At 37.5% G+C, this 24,752-nt stretch overlaps 1 protein-coding gene across 22 annotated transcripts in view; it reads left to right on the forward strand.

The window, feature by feature from the left end:
• The window catches only part of OSBPL6 (oxysterol binding protein like 6), a 203,047-nt gene that overhangs the window by 124,573 nt on the left and 53,722 nt on the right, over nt 1-24,752 (forward strand). For 10 of the 22 annotated variants that reach the window (XR_010149800.1, XM_054679137.2, XM_016950099.4 and 7 more), the window contains 8 exons: nt 6,501-6,593; nt 10,579-10,701; nt 13,874-13,927; nt 14,963-15,076; nt 15,193-15,363; nt 18,623-18,755; nt 21,328-21,431; nt 22,013-22,105. Coding sequence is in view for 21 of the 22 variants with exons in the window: in XM_054679137.2 (XP_054535112.1) it covers nt 6,501-6,593; nt 10,579-10,701; nt 13,874-13,927; nt 14,963-15,076; nt 15,193-15,363; nt 18,623-18,755; nt 21,328-21,431; nt 22,013-22,105 (885 nt within the window). In the remaining variant the exon portion in view is untranslated. The remainder of the gene's footprint in view (nt 1-6,500; nt 6,594-10,578; nt 10,702-13,873; nt 13,928-14,962; nt 15,077-15,192; nt 15,364-18,622; nt 18,756-21,327; nt 21,432-22,012; nt 22,106-24,752) is intronic. The other 12 variants (XM_063790600.1, XM_063790607.1, XM_054679144.2 and 9 more) reach the window with 3 other exon arrangements.

The following is a 24,752-nucleotide window of genomic DNA, read 5'->3' on the forward strand; positions in this document are numbered from 1 at the left end:
GCCTCAAATGAACCTACATAAATATTAAAAAGATGTATATGGACTTTTTTTTTTTTTTGCTTGTATTGTTAGCAAAATCACGTAAGTGATTATCATTCTGAAAAATCCTTACCCTGGGTAATTTTAAAAGCCTTTTAGAAAATTACAGATTAACTTTAGTATTATTTTCAGGTCACAGTTTTCCTGCCTTTAAACTGACTCTACATGTTCCAGAGCGTTAGCTCTTGATATGCCCTGGTATTTGTCTATGTGATTTGCCATTTGTTTATAATTGCCGTAATGAAGCATGATCCGTATGTGCTTATACTCTGGTTGCTGTGGTTTCCTCTGATTTAGTTATGCTGTTGAGTGTTGTGAGTACAGAATAAGGAGGAAGTTCACCAGTAAGCTCTGGTTCTATTTCTACTTAAGGCAACTGTGGGAATTAAAAAGCTGTTTATTCCCATACCTTTTATCTCTTTCATAGTCAATATTGCTGAACTACTCTTTGCTGTCAGTGGACCACTTGATGGGTCCACATGGTATTTCTTACAATACAGGGTGTCTTAAAACAGGCCAGTTCAATGGTGAGGCTATCGTGGTTGATTCATAATTCTGTGCAGGAAGGGATGGGACTGTGCTGACTTTGCTTTTCTCCCTTCAGAATTTCCCAGGTGTGCTGTGTAGACTTTTTTCAGCCACTGTTTCTAAAATTTTCTACTTTCATTCATTTTAAGGGTGCTTATATAGAGACCTGCTGTTAATGCACTTCTGCATCTTTCAGTGAAGGCCAGATAATGGAGAAAGTAGTATAATTGCTACTTCTTCAGCCATGGCCTTTTGGCTTTGGTGATTTTAATATTTTATGCTAGTGCAAAGAAAAAACTGTTTTGAAGGAAAATCCACATGCATCTTCTGCTGCAGGCATTCAGAAGGATGCAATCTATGCTGCCATCACTGCTGTTGCCTTCCCATTAGAGAATATCTAGGCCATCTGTCTCAACTCACGTTGACAGCTCTCTCACCAAATTTTGATGTCTTGATCACGAGGTGATGCTGACCATGGTTACTGGGTTTCCTGGGTAACATGATGGTCATGGAAGGCACGGCTTCCTCACTTCCAAAAGGGCTCCCAGGTGTCAGACACCAGCAAAGTGTTTGAAAGTCATCTTTCTGTGGCAATGGGAATGCGTAAGATTCCTAGACATTTATTCCTGTAATGTTTATAACTGAGATGATAGCTGCTATTTATTGGGTGCCTACTGTGTGCCAGCCTTTGGGCAGCACTGTGCATACACTGGATGCCTACCCTGTGACTTGCAGTGTCTTGTAAGGTAAATATTATTATCCTCATTTTACAGATAGAGGACACTGAGGTTGAAAGAGGTTAATGATTTGTCTACGTCTCATAGTAAATAGCAGATGAGGGTTGGTATGCTGGTCTGTAGAGCTGCAAAACTTATGTTCTTTTGTCTGCACTATACACCATATCCCCAAAGTAAAAGCTAGCTGACTTGCTCTCAGTTCTTGAAAATTACAAATTGTCTGGTTTGAGTGTGTTTTTGAAGATAAAATAAAATTAGAAATTGGAAATTAACTTGAGTGCGCTGTAAGGGTAACAAAGAAATTATCCCTAAGATTGTACCATATTTAAGAGTGCTATAATTTTTTCTTTTTTATTTCACTCATTTCTACTTCTCTATATCCACAGAAGGTTGTGGTAGAGAATGCTTTGTGATATGTTCATTTGTCAATTTAAAATTTCTGTTATTTTTGTCATTTGACATTAGCTTTCATGTTAATTCAGAAGGCCATATATACAAGCTTGACTCGAGTAAAATCTTGTCACCTTCCAACTCCAACCCTTAGTGACTGTGTGCCTCTCTTAATCTCTATATCCCTTTATCTGGTCAGTCAGGCAGATCATTTAATAGTCATTATTCAAAGGCTTGTGAAGATGGAATGCAATAATTCATGTAAAGCATAGAGATAGGAATGTAAAAACCAGTAAATATTAACTGCCATTGTCATCATCATTATCATCAACACTATCCTACAAAAGTTACTAGTACCACTGAAATAGTGTTGCTACATTCAAAGTAGCAGCTATAACTAGAAGAGAAACATGCCAGATAGCCGAAAGCTTGAAGAACGTACTTTAGAAATTTCTAAATTATTTTGGATATTTTTCTTTGAAAATATTTTGGGTAATCTGTGAATATAAAAATAGCTTAGCTAAGATAGTTAGGTGAACAATTTCAATGGAGTTAACATTCAGAGAGCAGTGGACCAATTCTCTTTACTACTGTCCTAAATTTATAGAAAAAGTGAGTCTGTACAGAAATTTGTAGCCTCAGTCTAAAACATTTCCAGCAATGTCTTTATATCTTTGTAATGAAATTTAAGTAAGTAAATGACAAGATCCCTATTCAACAGATCTCCTGGACTCTCATTTTGAGAATCACGTTTCTCTCTGCGTGAGTTGCACCAAACCATTCAGCTATTATTAAGTGTCTCATTGTCTGTCTGTTTACCTATGTCTTTGATACCAAGTAAACTAGACTACAGTCACGTTGGCACATTTCCACTTGCTGCTCAGGAGGTATTGAGATCAATGAACACTAACCTGAGGAGCATATTTTTACCAAATTAAAGAGCTACAGTGAAATATGTGTTCCAGGTTCCTGGTTTTAAGCTAAATATGCATCAGTTATCTCTGATCAGGGGAAACAGAGGGCGGGTAAGTACTTCCACCTTCTCTGTGTGTTCTAAGTTCCTTAAAAAACTGACCTGGAAATTAACTTATAATTTTAGCATTTGAGAGGAAACTTGATTTTAGAAGAATAATTAACTGGTTTACATAACCCTTTATTTAACTTGCTTACATAATGTGTGTAACACCTTGGAAGTAGTGGCATGTGTTTCCAATTCACTCTGAAAGAATATGAAAACAGCTATCTTGTGAAGAAAAGTACAAAAATTATACCACAAATTATGATCTTAAAGGAAGCCTTATGAAAAGAACTGATTTTTATAACTGAAGATGTCATGAAATTAAATTTGATGTGTTCCCTAATGACTACTCATAGCTTTAAATTGAATAAGTAAGAGTTCTGTGATTAATCCGCTAGATTTTTCTGTTTTAAAAGTTAGGCTTTTTAACTGTTTTCAAAAGTTCTATCCTATTGGAGCATGATTTTTATAATTCCAAGATAGGCTGGGTGCAGTGGCTCACGCCTGTAATGTCAGCACTTTGGGAGGCCGAGGCGGGTGGATCACAAAGTCAAGAGATCGAGACCATCCTGGCCAACACTGTGAAACCCCGTCTCTACTAAAAATACAACTGGGCATGGTGGCACACACCTGTAATCCCAACTACTCGGGAGGCTGAGGCAGGAGAATCTCTTGAACCTGGGAGGCGGAGGTTGTAGTGAGCTGAGATTGTGTCACTGCACTCCAGCCTGGCGATGGAGCAAGACTCTGTCTCAAAAATAATAATAATAATTCCAAGATAAAGCTGGAAGGTAATTGATTGCTGAAGGACTGTTCTGTGCAAATTAGCACTAAAAAATTCCACACATTTTTGACTGGCTTCAGTGGGCAGATTGTTGTGCTAGGATGGGGTGGATTACGGGTAGAGAAGATGGAATTCCAGGATGAAGACGAGCTTGTCCCCACCTTCAAGGAGCACTCAATCTAGCTAGAGGCCAGAACTGGGTATGGTCAGTTTAAACTGTCTTCTTTATAGCTGCTGGTGTAAAAAAATACAACATTCAATTACTTAGATATTTCATTTAAAATAACAAATTGCTTGGTATATAATTACATAACTTTAAGGTTATGCTTTTTTTAAAACCATGAGTTTGGAGAAAATTTAAGGTAGTGGATTAATTTTTTTATTATTGAATAGACAATGATAGGTTCTAGACTCGTGGGTTTCTACAAGAGCTGTTGGCTTCTTCATTGTCATCCTGGAGGTTACATGGAATAGCTTATTTTTTGAAGCTAGTTACAATTACAATAATGGGTAGCAGCTGGTAGTTTTCTAAATTGTCCTTTAACTTTTTCAGTAACAAATACTTACATTAGTGATAATAAAAATATTCATTTACTTGCTATGTCTCACTAAATGTTTTTTATGATTCTCTGGGCTTTGACAAATCAACAGAATTTAGGGTTTAGATATATTGTGCTATATTTGAAGTGGTTGAACTTCTTATTTTTCTTCTATAATATAAACTGTTTTGTAACATCAAATGGAGAAGAGACTAATATTGTGTTCTTTGTGCTAGGTACTGTGGTAGGTATTTTACAGTTGTGGGTCCTGGTTTGTGTGGTTGCTAACCCTTCTGACCCACATAATTCTGACAACATCTTAAGTATCCCCTCGTATCTATACAGGAAAAATTTATTTCTATCACACTTCAAATATACCACATTGATTTCTATATCTATGGCTTGACTTGGAAGTTAGGGGATTTAATTTCCTTTCCCTAGCTTAGTTACTTTATTTCCTGCCTACATAGTTACTAAGGTCAAGTTTCTTTCCAGGTTTTGTTTTTCTTACCATATTTTTTTGGAGGCGGGGGAAACAGTTGGTGATGTATCTGTGTTTTATTGCCCAGCAACCTGAAAGGATGGGGATCGGGGAGAGTCCTTAAAGAGAAGCTCAGATCAGAGATACCTGACTGGAAGATTAAAGTAAGCAAAAGCAGTAGCCACATGAAACAAGGTTAATACGTGGGCTTACAAAAAAGTCCTAACCATGATTTGGTCTTTTGTATGATAAGAACTCTTTCTAGAATATAAGCATCATAAGAGTAGTTCTCTTGTGTGTTTTGTTCTCTGTGGCCCTGTCATCTGTGCCTGGCACAGCGTAGGTGCCTAATAATGATGTGTTGATAAATTGAACTATGAATGAATAAATAACGTATTTCACTGGTAGTTTCTGGTCTTGTACTTTATTATATTTATTTGAATGAAGTTTTTTGTTGATATTCTATTAAATAGTGAGGGAGAAACTTGCTACTAAAGTGTGTAATTTCTAAATGGTTATTTCAAAAATTACGTTGGAAACTTTTTTTCCTATGGAAAATTATCTCAAAGTATAAGGTAATTTATTTGTTGGTGGGGGAAGCATTTTATATCTCTGTAATACAGTGACATTTGTATCTTTGATCTTTACAGTGACACTCGTATCTTTGATCTTTATTAGCCATGGTTCTTTTTTAGAAAAATCACCTCATGCATTTAAAAAAAAAAAGAAAAAAAAACCTTTAAAAAAATCTTTGTAGTCTTTACAGTAGGGAAGTTTTGCTCACATGTATTTGAAGAGTGCATGAAACAAGATTTGTTTCCTTCTTTTATGCTTTCATAATGTGCCAAGATAGTGAAGGATTCTTAATGAGTAGATTTATGTAATTTAGGTTAAGGCATGTACTTTCCCCCCACCCCCCCCCGGCCAAGGGCTTTAATATAATTGCAAAATTCCTCTTTAGAAAGATCATATCTAATTTATATTTCTTTCTTCCAACCCCACTTCATTCTTGAATCTGATGGGTAAAAGAAATTATTATTTTGATTCTCTTTTTGAATACTTCTAAGTTCGAACATCTTTTCAAATGTTTTACATGTGTTAACTATTCGTGTACTTCACCCATTTTTCTGTTGAAATTTTATCTTGCTAATATATAAATGCTCTTTGTAAAAGACACCTACCGTATATGGCATTTGGTGAATTGTTTTCTTCTCTGTGCGTTTTTGTAAGAAACTTTAGAGACTGAAGGGTGTGAAGGCTCCGGATTTTTATTTATTTATTTATTTTTGTGATGGAGTTTCCTTTTTGTTGCTCAGGCTACAGTGCATTGTGCAATCTTGGCTCACTGCAACCTCCGTCTCCCAGGTTCAAGCGATTCTCCTGCTTCAGCTTCCCAAGTAGCCGGGATTGCAGGCTTCCATCACCATGCCGGGCTAATTTTTGTATTTTTAATAGAGACAGGGTTTCACCAAGTTGGCCAGGCTGGTCTCAAACTCCTGACCTCAAGTGATCCGTCTGCCCCAGCCTCCCAAAGTGCTGAGATTACAAGCATAAGCCACCATGCCTGGCCGCCACTGGATTTTTTAAGGTAGACCTTTCTTTTTGTCTGTTGCTATTCCCAGTTGAAGAGATGAGCAAATATTTCTATGTAAGCCTGATTAGTCTAAGTAGAAGGTGTGTCTTTGTCATAAAGTTGTAAGTTTTCTTGTGTGTATCATAAAATTTTTCAAGAGATATTCCTCTGACTCTCCAAGACTGAAACCAGCACTGTAGCAGCAGTTCAGCAGCAAATCTAGAAGAGGAGGGGAAAATCCTGTGCCGACATATTTTTCTGTCTGTTGCTGCTATCTTTGGTCTTTTCAGGAACTTGCCATTTTTAACATAGCTCACTGTTTTGACTGTGTTGTGTATGATTTCATCCCCATGCACATTCACATGAAAAGTGAGTTGTCTAACCCTGGGCTATGTTTCCATTTATTTTCAGAGTATTCACATACTGGAGAGGACTGCTTCCTCTAGCACCGAGCCCTCTGTAAGTCGGCAATTGCTAGAACCGGAGCCAGTCCCCCTCTCCAAGGTCAGTGATGAAATGCGGTGCTTTCTCTGCTGGCATGATGCCTGCTCTGGGGCCAATTGAAGTGTGAATAACGTTTACACCTGACTCCCCTAAAATACCTGTGATGCCACTTGTAGGCAACTCTTTGCACTTTTTCTGCTTCCAATGAGTAGAGTTTCTCTGCCCTTTATAAGAGAGAACAGAGAATGTATACTTTGCTGGGATTTGTAGGGTTACATTCAAAGGTCCAAAATTCTGTTTAAGGGAAGAAGGAAAAAGAAGCTATTGCCTTCCCTGTTGGAGATAAACAAATATTTCTATGCCCAGCTAATGGAAAAGAAAAAAAACTGCATCCAGCAATAAAAATAATAACAGCTACCATTATTGCCCATGTAGTGCATCACCGGACACTATGAGAAGTATTTAAATATATTATCCCATTTAATATAGTTCTCATAAACAGCTCCACACAGTGTAGGTATTTATCACATTTTACAAATATGGAAACTGAGAGTTAATAACTTGCCCATAGTAAAAACATAAATAAATAAGTAAATAAGCTATCAAGGATTATAGCAGAGCAAGAATTCAAACTTAGACTTGTCCAACTCCACAACCAATGCTTGTCGGCTCTTCCCAAGTTGCAAGGTAAAATAGAACCTATGTGGAGGGACTGTTATATATTCTGGCTTCTAGGCTTCTTCTCACATCTGGCCTTCCTAGCAATGAGCTCGTGAGACAACACTGCAGATTATTTAGAAGACCTTTTCTGTGTCATGGGAGCCAGTGTTCCCTCCCCTTCAGCCTGCTCTTCCTCAGACTGGGGAGAATTAAATTCACGTATGTCTAAAATGTAAAAATGATAGGGAAAAGTTGGAAAGATACCATCCTACTCCTGCCCATCCCTCCCTGAGATTTTCAATGGGCTTCCTCCTTTATTGAGAAATTCTGAAAATAGAATGCATACAGACTTTGAATTCCAGTGTAAAAATAGCACTTTATACCCAAAGACGGTTAACTTCTAAATATGTAAAACTGATCATTACACCTTGCTTTTCTATATTAAACATAATCCTTTTAGAAAAGAACACTTTACTACCCAACTGTTATGGAATGTATACACTTGAACCTCTTTAAACTGTAAAGATATGACAAGCTATAAAGTTTGTTCTATCAGACAAGAATAGACTGCTAAACCATGGAAAGCAGGGAGTTATTAAACTATAAAACATAAGTGGTCTGACTTCCATTTGAATAGTGAGTGCAGACTGTATACCTGGTAAATATAATATGACTAGTAATCTCTTTGAAATAGCAATTCTCTCTTATAGTTAGCTAAAGGAAATAGAGAAGAAATAAATAAAAGGGCAATGGAAAAAGGTAGCTAAAATTTATTGAGCACCTACTTTATGCCAGGCACTGGATTAGAACATGTATTATCTCACTTAATCAGCCCCCAACTCATTGAAGTACATACCAATATTGTTCTCACTTTACTGATAATTATGGCATAGTTTTCCGGCATGAAGGCCCCAGCTTGGTCAAACAGCAATTCTTCCTAGAAGGAGGTGGCTGTTAGCCCAGCTCACAGCAGATGGGGCTTGGGTCCACTGGCTTGATATAAAGGGATCTGGGTAGGGTACAAACAGCATCTACTTCCTATTACTTCTCCATGTTGTTGCCCACTTAGATCTTGCTGTAGGACTAATAAACCCTGGTTGTGTTTCTGTGTCAGTAGACACCACATCTCTTGGGGCCTCATGAAATCAGAGGGCCATATCTAACCCAGGTACCATCGCATCTCACCATCTCTCAGCCCCTTTGAGAGATGGGCTTCCTGGGCACTGATTAGTGGTGGGAGAATTTTTTTTTTTTTGAAGTACACATTGTCCTGATCAGGATTTTTTCCAATCCTAAGCTTGATGCATTCACCTGCTAAAGCATTTTTATGTACCCACACACATGCACACTCACCCGCATACATCTGCAAACGTGTGCACATACAGTTTACCCTTCAGAAAGGAAATGTCTCTGTTTTTTCCAAATGAAAAAACTTGGGCGATTATGACATTACTGTCTGTTCTTATTTATTGTTATTAGATTAAAAGTATTTTTAAAACTTATAATACCAAAAATGTGTATATATCTGGCTTAAGTACTGACATGATCACATTATGGCTTTTAGCTCTGTTATAAGTAAACCCAGGAAAATTGGAGAATTTTAAGCAGAAAAAATATCAACTGAAATTACAAAAACAAATTCTTCAATTTTCAGAAATCAATTTTAGTTTTCTTAGGATAGTCCTAGTCTACTAAGTATAGAGGGAGAAATTTTAACATAGTGGAAAATAGAACATAGAAGGTTCTATTTTATACTGAGATGAGTTGTTTCATTTCTTACACACTTTATTTGTAACATTATCCACAGCATTTATAATTGGAACGGGGGAACATTGTCTGCTCTGGTTTTATCTTTTGCCTCTGTCAGGTTGACAGCCTATTTAATTGTGAGAACTATAGTAGGATTCTTTTCCATTTCTTTTACTGGACTTAGTAATATTGCATCAGACTGAATAAAATTATTTGCTCCAAGCTGTCACATCTATGTTTAAGAAATACATTTTAACTTTTTGCCTTTCTATCTTATCTCTTTTTCCCCCCCTTCTGGAGTTAAACTCTCAAAGAAGAAAAAAAAACACTGTGATAGAAATTAGTAGCCATACGTAAGAATGATACATTGGAAACTTTGGGGGCTCTGGGGAAAGGGTGGGGGGTGGCGAGGGATAAAAGACTACACAGTGCGTACATTGTACACTGCTTGGGTGATGGGTGCACCAAAGTCTCAGAAATCACCACTAAAGAACTTATTCATGTAACCAAACACCACCTGTTCCCCAAAAACCCATTGAAATGAAAAAATAAAAAATTGGAAAAAAGAAATTAGTAGTTAGTAGCCATTACTACAATCTGAGTTTAGTCAGAAGAAAACTTGCAAAGATCTGCACTTATTAAATGTTTCCACTTTCACAAGTCACACAGAATATTCTTCATCATCCACATGTAGACACACAGTAAACCAAAGGTGAACACAAACTTCCAAATCTAGCCAGAAATAAAAATATTATTCTTCCAGAGATATTATCCATGGATGGGGCTGCTGAAAATAGAAGTGCCACTAAATATAGTGGATATCTCTCTAAGAACAGAGAGAGAGCTCTAATGAATATATTTATACATAGATGGAGATTATTTTCTAGAATATAGTGGTCATCTAACTTTCTGTGTGAGTCAAAAGCCACAGGCATTAGACTTTTTATAAGAGCCTACTAGTTTCTCCTATTATTCTAAACATTATTCATAAACAGTGCTAACTTGTTGAATTGCAATTCACTACTAAGAAATGCAACCCAGGGGCTCCCAGGGGCATGTGTATCTTTGAAAGCACGAAGTTCTTTGGTGTGTCTTTGGTGAGCAGGTGTCTTATGTGCACTTTGGAATGCATGCAAACCTCCCCGAGAGCAGCCGTGACCACAGCGCTGTTATTCCCTGTTAATAGCAGGTTCTGAGCCACTTGAGACAACAGCAGCCTTTCCATTTCTACACAGAAAGCCAGGTCCACACACTAATTGAACATTTGTCATCAAAGTAGTCTTATTTTGAAACTTTAAAGTGCCTCTGTGTTCAGGGATTCACTGTCTGGAAAAATGCATTTTAAACATTCTGAGTACAGGCAATCGAATTTCCATCCTACCCCAAACAGACAAGGTGGCTCCACTGAGTCTCTGATGGACCCCACTTACCTCTAGGTCTACCTGGGAAACTCTTTTTAACTGAAGTTAAAAGTGCATAGCTGTGTTTGATGTTAGAATTTGCTCCGGAATGTTGTTCATCCTTCTTTCTGGTGGGCCTAGTACTGCTTCAGAAGCAACTTCTACTTAAGAATCTGCTTTAAGTGTGTCATCAGGCACTGAGTAACATGTGATTTGTTTTTCTTCTTTTCTCTCAGGAAGCTGACAGCTGGGAAATTATAGAAGGGCTGAAAATAGGCCAAACCAATGTCCAGAAACCAGACAAACATGAGGGCTTTATGCTGAAGAAAAGAAAATGGCCTTTAAAAGGCTGGCACAAGGTAACATTTTTATCATATTCAGGTTCAGACCATCTTCATAAATAAAGAAGATCTTATTTGCTATCATGAGGTGGGAAACTAAGAATATGGCAGTATGTGTAAAACTAGCTTTTTAAAACTTTTTTTTGAGACAGAGTCTCACTCTTACCCAAGCTGGAGTGCAGTGGCATGATCTCAGCTCACTGCAGCTTCCACCTCACAGGTTCAAGTGATTCTTCCACCTCAGCCTCCTGAGTAGCTAGGACTACAGGTGCATGCCACCATGCCTGACTAATTTTTGTATTTTTAGTAGAGACAGATTTTTGCCCTGTTAGCCAGGCTGGTCTTGAACTCACAGCCCCAAGTGATCCGCCCACCTCAGCCTCACAAAGTCCTGGGATTACAGGTGTGAGCCACCACACCCGGCTGTAAAACTAACTTTTAAGGCCTTATTTTAACCACATGGGTTGTAGTCTATTATAGTTAACAGAGACTGAGATCTGTAATATACATATGGAGGGAAAAAAATATGTGATATTTAATCCAGTTGGTATGTATTGTTGTCTGATTTGCTTTTTTCACTTAAATTAGTATAGATAAGTTCTCATTAAATACTCTTTGAAATTTGAGGTATTTTAAATGCATGCATGTATCACTTTGGATGGATCTATATTATATATCCCACTCCTATCGAACTAATTCCCTGTTGCTGGATATGTAAGACATGCCTTATTTTTTTACTATTGTGATGTGATGAACATCCTTACACATGAACTTCTATTTAGTTCTTTGGGATACATTCCTAGAATTATTGTTACCAGTACAAACTAAAGCTGGAGTTCACTGATCCCAGAAGTTTGTTTACTGCTCTTTGAAGGCTACAGTTTATTCCTCTCCTTCCTCCCAACATCCTTGTCCTATCTCTAAGTTTAAATTATAGAGAAAATATTTTTTACTGCATTTTACCATTACCCAAATAGCAAGGATTCTGTCATACTAAGGAGGAGAAAGTTGCCGTACATTTTCAGTTTAAACTATTATTTTTATTTATTTACTTATTTTTTTTTTTTTTTTGAGACAGAGTCTCACTCTATCACCCAGGCTGGAGTGCAATGGCACAATCACGGCTCATTGCAACCTCCACCTCTCGGGTTCAAGTGATTCTTCTGCCTCAGCCTCCCTCTGGAGTAGCTGGGACTACAGGCGCACGCCACCACGCTTGGCTAATTTTTTTTTATTTTTATTTTTAGTAGAGATTGGGTTTCACCATATCGGCCAGGCTGGTCTCAAACTCCCGACCTCATGATCTGCCTGCCTCGGCCTCCCAAAGTGCTGGGATTACAGGCGTGAGCCACCGCGTCAGTTTAAACTCTTTAGTGGGCCACCCAGTATCCTCTTTGAAATCAGTGGAAGAATAAATCTATATATTTGGCACATCTGCACGTGGATTTCATCTCAGGGCAGATAAATTTATTGGCCCAAATGGCCAGTGGTGGCTGCCCATTGGCTCAGTGCAGGGAGGTTATGTATGTTAACTTCCTTGAGGAAACATTTTATGTGTTTTAAGGGAAAGACTTAAAAATGAACACATGGGAAATGTTGCCCCGGTGCCCTGTCTCTGAAAGTGCCTTCTTCCTTGTCAGAAACGATCTTTCCTGAACCCATAATATTATCGTAGTGCCAAGGACCTGTCCTCACTGTCGTTCTTCCTGAGATTTTCGCCAACTGGCCATCCTCCTTCCTACAATCACTGTTGCCTTTCATCCTTTGTGTTTCCCCAAATTGATGGCCTTGCTAATCTCTTTCCTTATGATATGCTATAGGTGATCTCTGCTGAAATTCTTGGATAGACAGAAATGGAAACACAGGAAAAAACCATCAAAGAAACAAATTTTGTATGAATTGCTAACTTTAATTTAGCACTTTCAGTCCATGTTTCAACAAAACTGGCTGTGGTTTGGCAGCAACTTTCTAGACCGTGCCTTTGAACATTTTGCTACATAAATAACAGGAGGGCCTGCTTTGCATTGTTGTCTTTTCTTCTGATCTCTACAACCACCATGTGTTTATTCAGATGTCAGCCCATTTGATTGACCAAGTTAAGGGCAACTGATTTTAATCAAGTGTTTTTCAACCGTAGAGACTCTTTTTTTCCAGTGCTTACTTGTTGTCCCGCAGAACCTGTAACAAAGGGTTTACAGTGGCCTTCTGTGAGTCCTGTGCAGAACTCATAGGGGTTCTCTGTGCAGAACTCACAGAAGGCCACTGTACTTACAGAAGGCGATCCCGAGGCCTGACTGCCTGCCATCTCAGCAGCTAAGAGGTCCCAAATCACATAAAAACTTGCCAGCAGAGGAATTTTCCAGGAACAGAAAGATTCCTTGCATCTGTAGAACTAGAGGGCACAGGACCCATTCTTTGACCGGGCCCTGGGAGCTGTTTGTTCTCTTGTGAATTGCCCATGGAAGAAAAATCAACAGCTGAGAGTTCCTGAGTGTTTGTAGAGCAAAAAGGGCAAATCCATTCAAACTGTACTAGGATTATCTTGGAGGAGACAAAAATTGCCAAAAACCCCTCTCTTTTTTTACCCTTAGTGTAGTTCAGAAATAATTTTCAACCTCTTTGATTAATGGTAGAATGCAAACATTTGCTAACTAGAGATGCAAGCATATTACTAAGCCCACTTAAATTTTCCAGATAATTCATTATTCATAGATTCAGTCCACTGGCTTCTGTAATGGACATGAACATTTTCAGGAATTGTCTATGGTATCCAGGGAAAATTCAGGAGTTTATATTCACGGGGAAAAATTCCCTGTAGACCTGTATAGAGCTCCTTACAGAGTCACTGTGATCATTTCTCACTTTGAAAAACATCCCAATGTGGTTCATTCAGGGGATTGTAGCTTCAGGTCCTCAGATTCCTTCCCTGTTAAGAAAAACCATGGTGAAAAGACTCCATCCCCACTGGATTATGTATAAAAGAATCTTGGTAGGTTAACGGTATGGAACTAGAGCTCTTATCTCCTTACCATTTAATGTGACTGACTGTGGCCAAATGCACTGAATCCAGATACATTAAAATGATCAAACATATTGATTAATAAATGCCAAGCAACATTAGACCCACATTTGTGAATGTTTTATATAATTCAAAATACAGACAGTAACTGGGGGTGTTTGGTTCTTGCAGCGTTTTTTTGTCCTGGATAATGGAATGTTAAAGTATTCAAAGGCACCACTCGATGTAAGTAGCACACAGGACATGTTTCAAAGATTGATTTCGAATTCTGCTTGAAGTGAGTAAACGCTGTAATTGTACAAGCCTTGTGCCATAGTTACCAGCTTTGTGCATGTCTAGGCCTGTAAGATTTCACAAGCTCCCAAACCTCCATGTTCTAAAGTGTGTCAGCCTAGTGCATGAAGATTTAACTATTTTGATGTGTGTTATTAAAAACAGAAGCTTAAACCTTAAAAGTGACGCATGAGTAAAATCACCTTCTGTCACTTGGAGAGAAAACGCAAATGAGCTTTTTTCCTCCATCTCCCAATAAACTCTGCTTTATGTGTGCTGCTTTGTTCTTGTCAATGTCCTTTTAAAAACTATCTTACAAATTTTATTTCTACGTCATACATCTTTTTATCTTGGAGATCCCAATTCACAAAAATTATTTCAAATTGTTTTTGTTTAGTATACAAAGGAGTAGTTTGCATGTAACACTGGAAAATTCCTTCCTTCATCATTGTGGTGTAGGGGAAGTAACTGAAGGCTCAGGTTTCAGTTTTGTCCCCATCCCTGCCATTGAATCAGCCATGTCCTCGATCAGTGGAGCAGCCAGAAGGAAGAGCTGGCTGCTCCCTGCTTTCTGGTCCCAGCTGCCCTGTTCTGCCCCAGCAGCTGTCTGCCAGCTGATTACTCAGGGATGTTCTGGGTTATACGTCAAAGATTGACCGCAGTTATTTTAGGACCTCTAAAGATGTCCTTTTGGGAGAATATAAGCTGTGCAATCTAGAATTATGAAGAATTAGTATTACATTCTATGCCAAAACAGGAATAAGATGAATAGTCTTATTTATAAAAATTGACGTGAAGTCACTGCAACATCAACTGTCCTAGAACCTAATCCATAGAACCTTAACTATTTTCTGTTTGTTAAGGAGGTATATGTAGTATTCCACTTCCCATAGATAAGTTAAAGATTACCTTGAGTTCACTTAAATCCAGTACAGAAACATCAAATCATATATCCTTTCATCCTATTTACTAGTCTTTTGATTTCAGATTCAGAAAGGAAAGGTCCATGGGAGCATAGATGTGGGACTCTCAGTCATGTCAATTAAAAAGAAAGCTCGAAGAATAGACCTTGACACCGAAGAGCACATCTATCATTTGAAGGTGAAATCAGTTTTCAACAGTTTCTCTGCCATTATCAGGGGAAACGATTTGCCTACACCAGTGGTAGGCAGGAGAGTGATTTTACAATTACTTTCTCCTCTCATTCATTGTTTTAGGTGAAATCCCAGGACTGGTTTGATGCATGGGTCTGCAAACTGCGACATCATCGGTTGTATCGTCAGAATGAAATTGTGAGATCACCAAGAGATGCTAGTTTTCACATATTTCCTTCAACGTCCACGGCTGAATCCTCACCAGCTGCTAATGTTTCTGTAATGGATGGAAAGGTATGACTTTGTTCTATAAAAACCAGCCTGAAAATTGCTTAGAAAATTATGCAAATTTTGGCCAGGCACTGTGGCTCACGTGTGTAATCCCAGCACTTTGGGAGGCCAAGGCGGGTGGATCGCCTGACAGCCAGGAGTTTGAGACCAGCCTGGGCAACATGGTGAAAACCCCATCTCTACTAAAAACACAAAAATTTGTCAAATGTGATGCTGCATAGCTGTAATCCCAGGTACTCGGGAGGCTGAAGCATGAAAATTGCTTGAACCTGGGAGGCGGAGGTTGTAGTGAGCCAAGATTGTGCCACTACTGAATAGCCTGGGCAATAGAGCAAGACTGCGTCTCAAAAATAAATAAATAAAATAAAATAAAAAAGAAAATTATGCAAATGCATAACTGAGTCTCATTTGGGAAAACCAGAAAGAGGAGGTTTGCTTTGTAAACTAACACTCAGAAGACAACAGTGACATTTGGCATGAAAGTTAATTGCAAGTATAAATTAGGCAGAAATGTGGATCACCAAGAGAATTAGCAGTTAATTTTCCCTTTTATGAACGGACTACCTTTTAACTTTATGTGGCTTTGTAGGAATACTAGGAAGTAAGTAAACATTTATTTAATCAACATTCAGAAATCAGGTGCCTTCCTGGATGGTAATAAGAAAACCTCAGTCTTGAAAATGAAACTTGCTTTTGTGTCTTGACCTATAATATATACATGAGAGGCTATTAAATTTCTCCATGAAGTAATTACATGTGAGCTCAAGAATGTGACAATAATATAAATAGCAGCCTATTTAAGTGGTCAGGCACTGTGTTAAGCATTTGGCACTCATTCGTCTCTGATCTTTCAAATAACCAAAGTTCAGAGACAGTAAAAAATTTGTCCAGAAGTGACATAGCCATTAAACAGCTGAGCCAGGATCCAAGCCCACATCTGTTTCCAAAGTCAGTGCCCTTTCCATTTTTACCAGGTGCCAGACTAAGGGAGGCTGACCTTGTTCTCTGGGCTGAAATAAGAGTTCACTTCTGTGTTGATGAAAAGCAAGAGATGTTGTTTGTTAAAAAAAAATCAAGGTTAAGTCAACAGACAGGGAAACAGCTGTTTCTGCCTTTGATTCAATAATTAAGTTTCCTGAAACCTAGCCCCACTGCACTGCGCAGGGGTGCTCCACCTTCACATTTGGCACCTGAAATTGAGGGCAGAGAGGGTGAGGAAGCTGGCTGCCACAGTACGTTGTGTTCAAGAACGTTCCAATGAAGATTCTGCTTTTCTTTGCTTACACAGGAATGTATGTCATACATACATCCAAGTTTCCTTTGCAAACCATTGAAAAACCTCATAGAGTAACTGCAATACTAACCAAATCAGATTAAATGAAACATTACTATATTCAGTTTTTGTTATTTTAATGGCAGTTTTTGATAGATCCTATTAACGATGTTAAAATTATCTCAAACCTTACATTATTTATTTATTTACTTATTTATTTATTTTTGAGACAAAGTCTCACTCTGTCACCCAGGCTGGAGTGCAGTGATGTGGTTTTGGCTCACTGCAACCTCCTCAACCTCCTCCTCCTGAATTCAATTGATTCTCCTGCCTCAGCCTTCAGAGTAAGCTGGGATTACGGGTGCCTACCACCACACCCAGCTCATTTTTAGTAGAGACAGGGTTTCGCCATGTTGGCCATGCTGGTCTCAAACTCCTGACCTCAAGTGATCTGCCCACCTCGGCCTCCCAAAGTGCTGGGATTACAGGCATGAGCCACCACACCTGGCCTTAAACCTCACATTATTCCATTCTAGTTGCAGCCTTGCCAAGGACTATTTAATTATCTTTTTTCTAGGAATAGGGTGTTGGATTAACCCTAATACCAACCAGTTCTGAAATAAAAAAGGGAACGAACCATCTGGTCAGGGCATCAGGAAGGTTGGGAACTTACAGATGCCCAAGATAGTGCCGAGTTTCTCTGGCCTCCTGTGTTCTCACCGGAAGGCAGACTGAATCCTAGATTTAGTCCTTGTTAAATGAGAAATGTATTCCAAATAGATCTTTAAAAAATATAAATTTTTAATTCTTTGGTTCATCCAGCTTCTGCCTACATCACTGGCACAGAGTATTGATGAAAATATTTTATCTCTTATTTATTAAATTATTAAAATATTTATTAAATTTATTGATGAAAATATATTATTTTCATCCCTTATTTGTTAAATAACTTGGGTGATATCTGAGAATGGAAGACTAAAATCAAATCCTCCCCACTGTTTGCCTTGAAATAAGAAAGCTCTTCAGCTCTGGTTTTCAAAACAGATTTATTGCTCTGGTTAATGACATACCTCTAAGATCTGCTTGGTGAAAGATTTCCATTACATTTATCAACATGCAATAAAGAGTGAAAAGAGCTTTTTATCACTTTGCCTGTCTTCTACATATCAAATTATGAGACTCCTGAATGTTAATTAGTTTGTGGCCCTCTGTGAGTAATAAATAAGCCTGGGTTTGCTAAGAATGTGCATCATTCACTTTGTAATGATTTAGAAGAGACACAATTCAGTTGTAGTTGGATATTAAAGTCAACTATGAAGTTTTAAAATTATTTCAATTTTTTAAGAAATAAGTTTCTTCTTTTTTCACTGTTTCCTGCAGGCACCTTAGTATCTGTATACTTAATACAATTTTCACTTATTTCACATAAAATCTTTTTAATGAGAAGTCTATAGATAATAACTTTAATGGAAAGCTATAGATAATAACTTGCCATGACTGCCTTTTTATAAATAATTTCCAATACGAATTCAAGGCATTGCAAGGTTGCTTACTGGTGGATAATGTATTTAGGGATCACATGTGGTTGAGGAGAACTGGAGTGGTCATAAGGGTACAGAAACCTTTTGGAAAGGAAAGACCTTAAATCATGAGTTAAGAGTACTGCAGTAAGGACGCTGCAAATACAATTTACTGAGCGATTAAAAATTACTGGGAAATTGAGTTGGCAGGTCCTTGTGATTATGAGATACAACACACTTAAATGTTGTCCTTCACTGAATGATGGAGATGGCAGTTTAATGAGGGGTTGCTGTTTAGGAATGTCGCCCTCACTGGGCACAAACCACATTTAGCCAAGAGGCTTCTTCCATGTTTTGAGTGTGCATTTTCTTCCTCTCTTTGTTAATACGGTTTTGAGGATACTTGTATTTTTTTAATCATTGAAATGTACTGTTTCATAACCATACAATTCATCTTTGTTTGCCGTAGATGCAACCAAACAGCTTTCCGTGGCAGTCCCCTTTACCATGCAGCAATAGCCTCCCTGCAACGTGCACAAGTGGCCAGAGTAAAGTGGCAGCCTGGTTACAGGACTCAGAAGAGATGGACAGGTGTGCAGAAGGTTAGTTCTTGCCCAGTGTGGCCTGAGAGTAAGCCAAAACCAAACAAGAAACAAAACCCGAAGAGGTGAATTATGAGTGCTACATCTTTTACCCTGATTGCCTTGATCATCTTGACCTTTCCTTGCTCTTTCTCCCCCTTGTTCTTATTTTATGCACCAGCTCCTTCTCTCTGCCATGACTCAGGCTCCTTACCTGCCAGTTCTCTTGCACCCTCACAGCAGTTGAATCTGGTTCTTGCCTTTCCCCTGACTTCTACCCACTTCAGCCTTCTCTCCTTGTCTTTTCACCATTTCCTTCTGGCTTCTTTAGCTCCTGGATCCTGGGGCAGTCACACAGAGGAGTAACCCCCAAGGAGAGCCTACTCTGCCCATGGCCCCAGAATCACTGCTCTGTCGTCCTCACTAGGTCACTTCCGCAGCTGCCTTCTCTTCTGCTCTGTCTTGCCCATGGAGCAGGTGTATGTTTCCTGACAACTCGGCAATAAATGGCAAAGTTGTAAAATGCTGCATCTTATATCCACAGTTACCTGTTAGTGTGCTCCACTGTGGATCAGTGATTCAATATTCTGAACCAATACCTGCTTCTCTCATACTGCCATCTCTGAGTCTCTTCATCTCTTCTTACCTTCACCTTCCTCGTAATTAGCCAGAGCACAATGGTTCAAACTTGATCTACAGACCATTTCCATTCTATGAGACAGTTTTCATTTGACCTTCAAAACCGAGAAAAACAAGGGCAATGCAGACAGTGTTTAATAAGGCTCAATTAGTTTATTTTTAGATGATCCTAAGATGATATTGGGCCTATTTTTTCAAATTATTTTTTCTTATAAAATTATAATAAAAGTAGATATTAGATCACTTTTTTGTGTTCTCACTTAAAAAAATTAAAATTTGGTAATCTATGTTAGTCCTCCAACCAAAAGAATTTTTTCTTACTCTACCAGCATGTGGACTCAAAGTATGCAGCATTTTTTGTCATTTTTATCAGCCTTCTGAGATACTCACATCCCAGACTTTATGTGAAAGTATGATTTCCTCTCTTTCTTATTGTAAATAATAGAAGTGACAAAGAATGATGTAGCATGGCCCAGGTGAAGGCTCTAGCAGGGTGATGAGACATAGCGCAATAAGTATTTCTTAGAGACCATTTCTGGCTTTCATAGAACTTTCTCATCTACCATCTCAGTAAGCAGGTAGGAGAGCTAAATACTACTATCACCATTTGACAGATAAAGAAACTACAACTGAAAAATCTAAATTGATGTCTCCTTACGCTTAGTTTTGAGTCCTTGGCCTTAAATTGAATTATTCACAAAGTTCTGTTTTCATTCTGTTAGAAAAAGGGTGATGGTTTTCAGCCCCAATTCCAGATTTCTATGCTTATATAGCACCATTTATATAGAACAATCACAAATATTAGGGAGTATGAATGTAATATTTCCTGGATAGAAAGCTCAAAATGAAATTTTTAGCAACTGACCACAAAAATAAGAAAAGTAACTCAGTATTCTCTTTTTTTTTTTTTTTTTTTGAGACGGAGTCTTGCTCTATTGCATAGGCTGGAGTGCAATGGTGCTATCTCTGCTCACTGCAACCTCCGCCTCCCTGGTTCAAGAGATTCTTCTGCCTCAGCCTTCCGAGTAGCTGGGATTACAGGCACCCACCATCATGCCTGGCTAATTTTTGTATTTTTGTAGAGATGGGGTTTCACCATATTGGCCAGGCTGGTCTTGAACTCCTGACCTCAGGTGATCCTCCCACCTCTGCCTCCTGACGTGCTGGGATTACAGGCATGAGCCACCGCACCCAGCCCAATATTCTTGACCGTGTTTAATTTCACATATTAAAGGTCAGTTTTTTTTTAAAGAGTGGTATTTTATTGTATAGATTTTTAAATATTCTCTTGTACTAAATAAACCAAAAAATTTAAAAGAAAACTAAATGTCATTTCTTCATTCTAAACGTTAATTCAGACAGAATGAGTTGATGTCCAGGTGATGATGATATTGCTGGACCAGCGAATGCACTTTGAAAATCTGATTTGGTTAATATAATGTCTCTAAGAAATTTTAAAGTCATTCATTTCAACATTGTTAGTGAGCTAAATTATAGAAAATATGTTTAACTGATTCTGTATTCCATCCTATTTTTCTGAACTTGATTTTAACACTACCCAAATTCCAGATAACCATCTTCTAAAGCATGTTAGAGGAGCAGGTAGACAAGCTCCTAACAATGAAACCACAGGACTGCTGAAGTTCACTTGAGTGTGCTTCCCATGTGGCAAAAGCTATCAGAGCAGAAAAGGGATCACATACAGTGTGACTGAGAGTTTCATGGTTTCTGCACTAATAGCTATTAACTTTTAAGAGTGAGCTTTGAAATATAATGAATGGTTTTTGGTTCTGCACCAGAAAAGGGTCTGTTTTGTTTCACCTGCCAGTATCTTCATCATATAAACATGGATCTGCCTACTTATATTTGCCATAATTTGCATTGACCCTTTTATTACCATCCCCACCGCTCCCTACCCAATTTTAATGTATTTTTATTTCTGATTTCTTATTAGATCTTGCACATTGCCAGTCAAACCTTGTGGAACTTAGCAAACTCCTGCAAAATTTGGAAATACTTCAGAGAACTCAGTCAGCACCTAACTTTACTGACATGCAGGTAAACATATTCCTGCTGCTGGTAAAAGGACTTAGGATATTAATTAATACTCTTTATTGGGTTGTTCTATGAATATATAAGGTAACATTTAAAGATAAATAACTGCAATACAGACATTCATTTATATTCTGGAGTTATTTTTAATATTTTTGAATCTCAGTGTCAGTGTGTTAATTAAGATGATTATTTTAAAACATTTTACATTTAAATACACACTAACCAAAAGAAATACATTCAGTATCTGAATTATTCTTCCATGTTTGTGTCCTATTAGAAATGGTAGCTTTGAAGATATGCTTTAGATACTCTCAGAATTATTATTGTCTTTTCATATAGAAAACAAAGCTAGAGATTTCTAATCCTGCATTCATTTTGTTTATCAGAAAAATATATTTTATAATTAAGTTCTTATCTCTGCTTTTTAATGCCCACTATTCGTCTGATATGCCTTTCTGTCCTGGCTGGTTTGCTTATAGGCTCTAACAATGACCTTTAGTAACTTGCTGTGCTCTTGTCTATATCTGTATCATCTGTGTGAACTTAATAATACTTTGTTGCTTTTAACTATTTGTGTAATGTAGGCTAACTGTGTAGATATTTCAAAGAAAGACAAGCGGGTCACAAGACGATGGAGAACAAAAAGTGTCAGCAAAGATACAAAAATACAACTGCAGGTACAGATTTTACTTTTCCTTCATTCATGTTTCTACATACTTTTAAAGTACTAGTCTTTATACATCAGTTTATGGGCGTTAGATTGAAAGGGCAACTTAACTGCTTTAAAGCCAGCACTTTTCAAACTGTTACATTATCTAAAATAGTGGAAAATCTCTATATTTTTCTTACTCTGGCATAAGTGAGAAGGATTTAAAAGAAAGGTTAAAATTATGCGATATGTGTTCAAAATGGCATTTTTATTCACAATTATAGCCTTTGAACCATTAAAATATATTTTAACAAAAAGTTACCTTAAAAATCTAGATTAAAAATCTAGTGGGTTATAATGAACACTCATTTAAAAATACTAGATTTTAAAAGGGACTTTTATGTGTCAGCTTTGTCCAAATGTTTTCTATCAAGAAAAAGTGTAGGAGGTTCAATAGATTAGAAATCAACAAACCCAGATTCTAGTCTAATCACTGTGATTTTCTGGCAGTATAATTTCATACATTTCTGTTAAATTTCCTGAGCTTTTGTTTGCTCCTGGGTAAAGTAATAGAGTTTATTTAATAAGCTCTGAATTATCTTTCAACTCTAAAATTCTATGATCCTACAAAAATAGATATTATTTGGCTTTCAACAATCACCTTAAAATCTGAACTAAATTCTTAATAGCTTGTAATAAGTGTACTTGAAATTTATTTGAAATAAATTATGTATTTGAAATGAGTAATGTTCTTAAAGTAAGATCCTTTTATATTATTGTGTTGCAGTGATTCAAAATATGGTAGATTATGTCATAAACCATATTACTTTCAGATCTTTAAACTAGAATCTCCATTATTCTCCTCCTAAATGCATATTATACATGGCCCTTATCCTGCACAATCAAGATTAGACTTTATGATTTGGCTTTTTAAAATTATACTACAAATAAATTTATATTCTAATACAAAGGTAGAAAGAAGTACTTTTCAGAATTCTTCAGTCCCTTCTGAATAATTAACAAAATAATTCTTCTCTAATTTTGACTTCATTAATAACATTCTTCGTATTACGATTCTGACTGTGTAAATAACAAACTTGCTTTGCTTGCTAATCTGATATATTTGAAAATAAATTTTCATAAGCACTAATACCCATGGTTTTTTTTATTTAGAATGTCTACATTCAATAAACACAACTTTTTGTGTTCCTTTGCTCAGTATGTTTCTGTGTGTTTTCCCTTCTGTTCATAAAATTAATACTGTAGGGACAGATGTGCCAAGTGATTTCACAAGAAAATTACTTAAAATTGCTTTTGGCAGTTTTATTGGTTTTGAACTTGTGAGTGTCTAGTTTTGTTTGTAAGTAAAAGAATCATTCCTCTAAATAAAATAATTGAAGAAGGCCTGCATCACAAGAAAGAACACATACACTTGTTAATAGATATTGTTTTAATCTTGTGTCTGTAGTGTATGCTATTGACCACATTCTTGTTCAGAGCTGTTGTCTTGGATAGGTTGGTTCTCAGTGAGTTGTAGTGCAATGTCCCAGCTACCTTGCTGCATCTAGGACCTCCACTAGAGACCCCCAAATCATTCTTTTTTTTTTTTTTTTTCTGAAGGACACAGAATGCAACTGGGACTATACCACCTAGCCTCTCAGCCTGTGGTTTTACATAGACAGAAAAGTTATGAAGATTTTTTTGAGTCATCAGGAGAAAATGTCCAAAAAGCTAGAAAATATTCATTCATACTTCCGCCACATCTTTGGGTGGTTCATTTGTTTTTAAATTTTTATTTATGCTATTTCACCTTGTTTGTGACTTTGCTAAGGGTAATAAAATGGCCTTTGTAATTCTAGTTTAGTTACTTTTGAGGGAAATTGAAATCATCTCATCCCTCAAATACACTCAAAGACAACTGCCTATTCGAAGTGGGAGATTTAGTTCCAATTCCAAGAAGAAACAAATAGACAGTAAGCTGTTAATCATTCCCAGAGAAACTCCACTTCCACCTGGACTAAAACAAAAGGTATTTTAAGGGGAACACAGCAGAGCTTGGTCCTATCTGTGGACCTTTTCTGCTTGCCCAAACCAACAGGTCTTGCAGGAGCCTCAGGATACTCATTCTCTACTACTGGGAAGTTCCTCCAAGATCCTTCAAAATTCACACTTGGCTAGGGAATCATAAGTTCATCTAGGATGAGTATGACAACATGAAAATCTTTACTCAGTATTTTGCCTAGAGAGAGGCATAGCATCTAATTTTACTCTAGTGGATTAAAGATACCCACCACTTTCTCCTACCTCATACCCAGCTTTTTCCCCTCCTGTTTTAAATGTTTTGATCATGAGAATTCTATCTAATGAGTCCAAGTATTTGTTTTGAGTCAATGATCATCTCACCGCTCGAACCACTTTCGCTGATGTTGCAGCCAACATGAGAGGCTCTCAAGCAGTGAGAGCTCATTTTCTGTCCCCCCTCTTCTTCGTAACTAAGTACAACAGCCATTGTGAAGGTGCCCAGACCGTCCAGTGGTGGTGGTTGTGGTATTGTTGCTGCTATTGTTGTTATCAATGTTGTGTTACTGAACTTTGTATTCAGTATTCCATAGTAGTTGTCATTTTGAAAAAATTATAAAATAGATCATTAAAAAAATTGACCGCAAGAAAGTAAA

The sequence above is a fragment of the Pan troglodytes genome, chromosome 13 (assembly GCF_028858775.2).
Source record: "Pan troglodytes isolate AG18354 chromosome 13, NHGRI_mPanTro3-v2.0_pri, whole genome shotgun sequence".
Lineage (NCBI taxonomy): Eukaryota > Metazoa > Chordata > Mammalia > Primates > Hominidae > Pan > Pan troglodytes.